General features: G+C 35.9%; 1 protein-coding gene across 2 annotated transcripts in view; it reads right to left on the bottom strand.

Annotated features, from left to right (window-relative positions):
* Positions 1-3,307: 3,307 nt before the first annotated feature.
* The window catches only part of CSTF64 (cleavage stimulating factor 64), a 37,213-nt gene continuing 32,900 nt past the window's right edge, over positions 3,308-7,620 (bottom strand). For both annotated transcript variants that reach the window (XM_010245040.3, XM_010245041.2), the window contains 4 exons: positions 7,369-7,404; positions 6,802-7,278; positions 5,769-6,068; positions 3,308-3,823 (listed from right to left, as the gene is read on the bottom strand). In XM_010245040.3, coding sequence (XP_010243342.1) covers positions 3,695-3,823; positions 5,769-6,068; positions 6,802-7,278; positions 7,369-7,404 — 942 coding nt within the window. In that variant the 3' untranslated portion in view covers positions 3,308-3,694. The remainder of the gene's footprint in view (positions 3,824-5,768; positions 6,069-6,801; positions 7,279-7,368; positions 7,405-7,620) is intronic.

Here is a 7,620-nt window from a genome sequence, read left to right as displayed (position 1 = left end):
CAATTTGAGCAAACTAGTAATCAAAAGTTACAAAAATATGAGTAATTAATTAATTTCAAGTTTAGTAATTAAAAAATAAATATTAAAAATTTAAGTGTAAACTAAAGTACTAAACTATAAAGAAGAGTTATAAAGACGAGGAGGAGGAGGGGTGTAAACAGACCGAATTCAAATCAAATCAGGCAATATTTGAATTTGAATTTGATTAGAAAATTCGATATCCGATGGATTTTGAAAATTAATATTCAAATTCAACCAATTAATTATTTTTTGTAATTAATAAATATATAAAATAAATATTCTATTTATATAAAATATATAATTTAATTATTGCATATATATATTATAAAACACTTAAATATTTTATATATTATATATAAGAATTAAATAATTGGTTGAATTTGGATATTTATCGAATCAAATTAGGTAATATCTGAATTTAAATCCGATTAGCTATTCGATATGAACAAAATATCCGAATTCGATCGATTAGATATTCGAATTATTGAATTCGACTTGATTATGTCAAATTTCAAATTCAAAATTTTTCGAATACCATTGACACCCCTAAGGAGGAGGAGGAGGAGGAGGAGGAGGAGGAGAAGGAGGAGGAGGAAGAGGGGGAGGAAAGGAAACCAACTGGTGGAGTTGGAGGGAGAGGGACATGGTGAACAGAGTCCATTGGTGGGAAGAAGAAGAAGAGAGAGGAGGGGAGAGACTACTTGTTCTGATCGGTAATGGCATCAATGGCGGAGCTGGAGGTGTTGGTGGTAGTGGCTGGACTTAGGTTAGGTTTAAATGAATAGAGAAGAGAAGAAAGAATGATTGAAGAGGGTTTTTTGCTTTGGATAGGATTGGGTAGGGGTGCAAATGATCTGATCCGATCCTATTTGGTCGAATTCAGATCACCCTTGTTCAGATCTTCGGATTGGATCGGATAATAGGATCCTATTAGAAATCAAATCGGATTCGGATCACCCCCCCCCCATCCAATCTGAAAAGATTTGATCCAATACATGTTATATATATATTTATAAATATAAATATATATATAATACATATATATGCTATTTATTTATTTATAAATATATTATTTATATTGTATTTTTATAAATTTGTTATATTATTTATTTTTTTATAAAAAATATGTATATATATGATGAAAATAATTAAAAATACTTGTATTTTTTGTTTTTTTTTATTTAAATTGGTATATTTTATTTTTCTTTTAATAATTTATTATTTTTTAAAGAAAACAAGTCGGATTGGATCAAATCTGAAGATTTGACTTACCGATAGGATTCGAATTCAAATCGAGGCCTATTAGATCCAATCAGATCTTCGGATCAAATCCAACATAAATAATGTCGGATCGAATTTGGATGTGCCCTTATTCGAATTCGATCAGATCCATTTGCATCCCTAGGATAGGGATTCAATTGGACCTTAGGGCCTGTTTGGCCCAATTTTAGGTTTCTTTGTCTTTTTGTACTAAAAGTGAAAATGTGAAAAAAACTGCCGGTTATACAAAACCGGGACTGATTCTCTGGTTGAATTGGTCGGGCGAACAGTTATTTGCGGATTTTTAACAAACCAGTTTTGGGGGTGTATTCAGACCGTCCAGGGGCTGGTCACGGTTTAACTAGTCGGTCCGGTCCAGTTTTCAGAACATTGACAAAAAATTATCGAAGATGGGGATATTCAAGTCATAGGGGTATAAGTCATTTATTAGAACTCTAATGATAGAGATGTAATGCAGGTTGGGCCGGCAGGGTTGTGCCTGGTATGACATGATCACTACAGCTCCATGCCAGGTATTTGTGTATTTTCCAGTAACTCAATCCCATTGTAATTTTTATCTTCAACTTTATCATTTTATAAATTCAACTCCATTTATTATTTTTGAATGTATTTTTTATTTTTTATACACATTAAATTTGAAATAAAATAAAATTTTCACAATTTTTTCTAACTTATTGTTAATTTTCTACTATTATATGTTATTTTTTATTTTTTTTCTAATGTTTCTTAATTTAGAAAAACTAGAAAAAGAAAAAAATAGATCCAATTCCTAGGGCTCGGCACTACTAGGAACCAAGCCACGGGTCGTGCCAGGCCTAAGACCTGGCATAGCACGGCACGGATGGCGTCCGGGCCACCTTCATTCCGTGTTGTGCGGCACAGCACGGCCCACATTACAGGTCTAACTAATGGAGCTGAGGTATTTGTTCTGTTGTCATACATCATAAGGATAAGGGTATTTTACGTCATTTATTAAAACAGCAGGTATTTGTCAGAAACCCCAGGGGTATTTCAAATAGTTTTCTAATAAATTAATCAATTCTTAAAATCGGTTTTAAACTCAAACATAAAAAAGAACTAGTTCAAACAATTTTCATAAATCAAATTTAAAATTAATTCTTTAAAAACATGCCAAACACAGCGTGTAGAACCATTTCCAAACCAGACGGAGACCTTGCAACAAACCGGCAAAATTGTTAAACTAACATATTGAGTATCGACATGATAATATTACAAAGTACTCATTCCATGAGAAACACAGATATCAGGCTGGGAGTTCAAAATATCGATACGCCCGATAGACCAATTCGGGCAAATCAATACTTTTTTTTATTTTTTTTTTCAAAACCGGTTAAGGGGGAGTTTAGAACTCCTCCACCCCCTGAACCGGTCAGACCCACAATACACCCACTGTAAAAGCATATCAAAGGAGTCCTGGAATGATACATATTGGCCGATACTTTGAACCCTGTTCAGAACTAAAACAAATCCCTACCCCATTATAATCCGGATATGGAATCAAAACAAAAACTGACCCAATTATTAAGCACACAATGCAGACCTAAACCCTATATAATTGGGCCAGTTCGGCTTTCTTTATTCTTTTGAGTCTAGCCGACCCCCATATTCCGTATCTTGTTCTTTTCAAACCTAAAACGTGTTGTTAAACACGAGTTGTTTCAATTTCATTCTGCATTCGCCCCCATGCCTGTCCTCAGTGTTTCCTATAACAGACAAATAGGATATATAGTGTAGGTGTGGTGCCGGGTGCGCATTGCCACAAAACAACACTACTTGGTTGCCTGACGATCCCGAATATGCTTTTTCTGTAATAACTAGTAGTGTCTTCAGCAAGACCCTAGTTCTAATTACTACTCTATTTCCTAGTTCCTACTACATAAGAGTACATCTATGAAAGAGGATAAGTTTCGAAGTGGAGAGGGTGTCTTTCATTTAAAAAAGGGGAGAAAAGTTATGAATATGCCTTGTGAAAGTGCAAAGCAGATACAACTGAATAAATTGACAAGTTGAGTCTTATTTAACTTCATCTCATGTATGGAAACAATAAGGGTTGTTCAAAATGGCAAAATTGCAGCCAAGGCAATCTGTAGGCCCAGAGTTTTGAGCCTTCCCTAAGAAAAGAATCCAGAACTATATTTTCTTTGCAATTCTCTCTACCACAGCTGCTATTAACAATCTCATTATTGTTACATAACCACCCTTTCCCTTGGCTTTTTCAGAACCTGATCCATCATTAATCAATTTCAGTCCATTCAGGAAGATGACAATTGACAACCAGCCAAGGCCCAAAGGGAAAGGGAGGATCACTGATCATAATGGTTTCATTTGAGGCCCACTGATATGACATTCCAGAAAGAGCATCTTGGTGAACTCAACGGAGCATTTGTTGGAGCTGAATCACTTGTTGCCGCTGCTCTGGAGGCAATGAACTCAATTGCTCTGCTGTCAAACTCATCACTTGCTGCAGTAAAGCAGATTCCACTTCAGGTGGAAGCTGTAACTGCAAAAGGGAAAGAGAAAACGTCATATCAACATAAAGAAATCGCATGCCCATTAATTTGCTCCAAGCATCAAATTCAAATTTTTTTGAATAATGAGATTGTTGCATCCCTAACCACCTCTGCTGTTCGCTGGGTGGCACAAGAAAATTTATTCCTATTCACTAAAACTGTTTGCACTGGTTTATTTGTTTCTTATTCAATGATTACTCAATTATTTATTTAACATAAAATTACATTATTAAGAAAATTTAAAATTTTAGAAATTAATATTACCCACCAAGCCTCTGAACCCTTTTTTGGGGTTCACAGGTCTGAGGTCTCACATTCAATATCCATTTAAAGCAGTATGTTTACTAAACTTTGGCTTTATTTCTCACTTGTGTCAATAGAAGCTTTAGCTTTATGATAACTACAATATAGAAATAATAAAAAATATTTTCACTTTTCTTAGACACCTCAAACACATCAGAAGCCAGATCCCTCAGATCCAAAATGTTGTGTCAAGGTCTGCCAATTTTATAGCTGATTGCTGAGAACTATTTTATGTAAGAATTACATTTTAAGGGTGAAGTTGCAGTTGTGTCAATTAATTGTCCAAACAATGTACATCTCAAAGTAATTTTTGTCGTTTACTTCTTGACAGTATGAAGCTGGTTGAATATAAGAATTGTCATCTGTTGGAACTTGGAAATAGGCAAATATCCCATGAACTCTTCTTTATAAAACATGCCAAAAGAGTTCTGTGGGAATTTCATTTTTTATGAGCAATAGTCACTTGTTAACAATCAGTAGTAGGCATGGTCAAGGTGAGGTTCAATCTTAGGTTTGAGGTTCGACTCCTCCAGATTTACTGACTAACCAACACCTCCAAGGGTAATAGACCTGAAGGCCCTGTATCAGCCCTTACATCTTTAATCATCTTTGTTTCCTATGCCTGTCTATGTCTTGGATGTGTTGGCTATGTCTATTGTTTGTGTCCAGACCATACAAACTAGATCCTAGGTCCCCCAAATGCTTTCCAATGGACACTTTACTCAAAGATGGTTTGAACCTCTTGATTCTGTCCCCTTATTCCTTGAGCATTCCTTATAGGCCGTCTATGCCTCTCATTACGGATTCAGGAGATCATGTATATGCACCTTCCTCTTATTTTGACCTAACCAGGAAATAAAGTGAAAGCATTTAAGCTTTAGAACAATTTAGTGGCTAAAGGAATTACCCCACACTTGGTTTGATAAGTTTAGCAAAGTCATTAAAAGCATTGATTTACTTGCAAAATATTTTGCCTATGCAGTTGGCATTATCATAATTGCCTATGCAAGTGGCATTGTCATGACTGAAAATAATCAAAAGGAGATTCAAAGTATCACAGTAGGTACTTCCTCAAAGTATCCAAGAAGAGGATATTTGTTTCTCAACTAAAATGTGGTGCACTTACCAAAATAAACTAGGAAGTTGGGTGCTCAGTATGCTGATATTCATATAGATCCAAATTACAAGCTTAGATAGGGGAAGATCTATAGTGAAGGATTGTTTCAAAAACTAGTAGGAAGGCATTTGTACTTACCTATCATCAACAAACATGTTATTTTCTGATTGACACTTTGGAAAATGAAAAGGCAAACCACTTTTCTGAGTTGTCATATTCTCATTGCAACAATTTTTTTAATAGAAAAATACGACACTTTAAATGCCTAGTCAATATATATCTTTAACAAACATGTTTAATGAAAAAATGTTAAATAATTGCACGTGTGTTGTGTTGCTGATTATGCTTCAACAGGTTGGCAGATAAAACACCATCTTAGTGTGCTTAGAAGGAAATTGTTGGCTCTGTTCTAAGTAGAACCAGTTTCAGAAGTTGGCTAAACTAGCTGATGCAGGAAGAAAAGAAAAACTAAAAGAATAGTAACCTATTCAGACGGTCAATAGAGAAGATAATACCTGAGGAACTTGATTTTCAGAATGTTGCACCCCTTCACTAGCAACTTGGTTTGCAGATAATGGGCCAGTTCCAACAACTTGAGTTAGCCCAGTTGTAACAGAAGTGTTCTTGCTAATCATACTGTGAGAAGCACTCCTTCCATCTTCCAACCTCGCCAGTTTGGATGGATGAATCGTTGGATCTGATCCGTCACCAGCTATGCTTCTGGGAATCCAAGTTGCATCATCAGTAGCTTGAGTAGCTCTTTCAGCATCTTTGTGAATCGTCTCTGGTCCACCCGATAATACTGACGACACAGGCTGTTAACTAATGAAGATCAGATACAGCAAAAGAATGATATAGAACAAAGTAAATAGCTGGAAGATCTGTGTACCAATAAAGCAGTAAAACACCTAAGGGTATTTCAGATTCCAGAAAGGATTCACATCAAATGGCTGTCCATTGATCAGGTCTTTCTAATACCCATTCCCGTCCCTCAAACCTTCACTTAATTCCAACTACTAAACTTTTCTTGTTTCTCCAACTTAAAACAGTCCCTAAAACTTCTATAATTCCCTCCCAGCAATAACTTTTCAAAACCTAAATGTGTACCATGAAAATTATTTTATTTAAACTTTATCCAAGTCTCTAGAAAACAAACATATACCCAATTTCAAATGATTCAAGAGTATTAACCATAGCATTCACGTTTTCAACTCTAGAACATACTAGATATCCCTTGTCCTCATCAAATAGTTTCAGATGTCAAAAATTGAGAATATATTTATCAGGCACTAAAGTATCCAACAATAAAGAAAACCACATTTTTTGTAGAGATAAAGAAAACTACATTTGAATAAAGTATTGGTAGTCCCTTTGGGCCACTCATTTTCTTTCCTTCTAGTTCCATTTTTCTCCAAACATATAAAATGGGAATCACTAGTCTGTTACTCAAACCTGGCTTCACAAAAAAAATGCCCATAAATAAATCAGAAAACAATATCACAGAACACCTTAAACTAGGGCATGCTTTGCATCAGTAAATGCTCGCACCTGAAAGCTCTGTTGTGCCAGTGGAGGACGAGGCAAGAGTGAAGGATGCTGAAGAGCTGCATTTGGAAGAACCAACTGAGAAGTATGCCCCAAATTTGCAGTTCCAACTTGTCTAGGGTGTTGTAGTAGAGCTTGCTGCATCTGCTGCTTCAGAGCAGTGGAAGTTGCTACAGCTTGTGTTTGTGGTCGAGGAGGCAAACCAGTGAAAGGCTGTGGCTGTATGGATGGAACTGTTGAAATTCCAGACTGGCCTACAATTGTTGTCTGTAACGGAACTTGACTTTGTGCTTGTTGTGGATGCTGAAATCGATGTTGCATAGGAACCTGCTGTTGTGGAATTGCAGAGGTCTGGTTAGTGTACAAAGCACCTTGAGGAACTGGAGGATGAGATGGAAGTGCTGCCTGCTGCTGGCTGTGAAGACCATCTTGCACCGGAGGCTGTGAAACAGTAGACTGACGAATATTTGTCATCTGTAGCTGCAGTGTCAAACAATAACCTTAATTGTTTGTCACACATATCAGAATTAACCAAAAGACAAGGACAACTTCAGGGTACATTAAACTAACCATTTGAGGTGTCACCATACCTAGCATTATCTGTGCCTGCACAGTCAGAACCAGAACTAAATAATTTAATTTAATTTGAGTTGAGTATGAATATATCACAACGAATCCAACAATTATATCTATCATCATTATTTAATCCTTATCCCAAACAAGGGAACTGAAATAGCAGTAATGAATGGAAGCACAGATGCAAATAGACCAAGATGTCACTGAAAGGTTACAAGGAAACTTTGTTAGAAATTGAAAAGGCTG

This window comes from Nelumbo nucifera, chromosome 1 (assembly GCF_055504915.1).
Source record: "Nelumbo nucifera cultivar China Antique chromosome 1, China Antique-T2T, whole genome shotgun sequence".
In the NCBI taxonomy this organism is placed as follows: Eukaryota; Viridiplantae; Streptophyta; class Magnoliopsida; order Proteales; family Nelumbonaceae; genus Nelumbo; species Nelumbo nucifera.
Note: the sequence above shows the minus strand (reverse complement) of the source record. Positions and strands in the feature narration are given on the sequence as shown.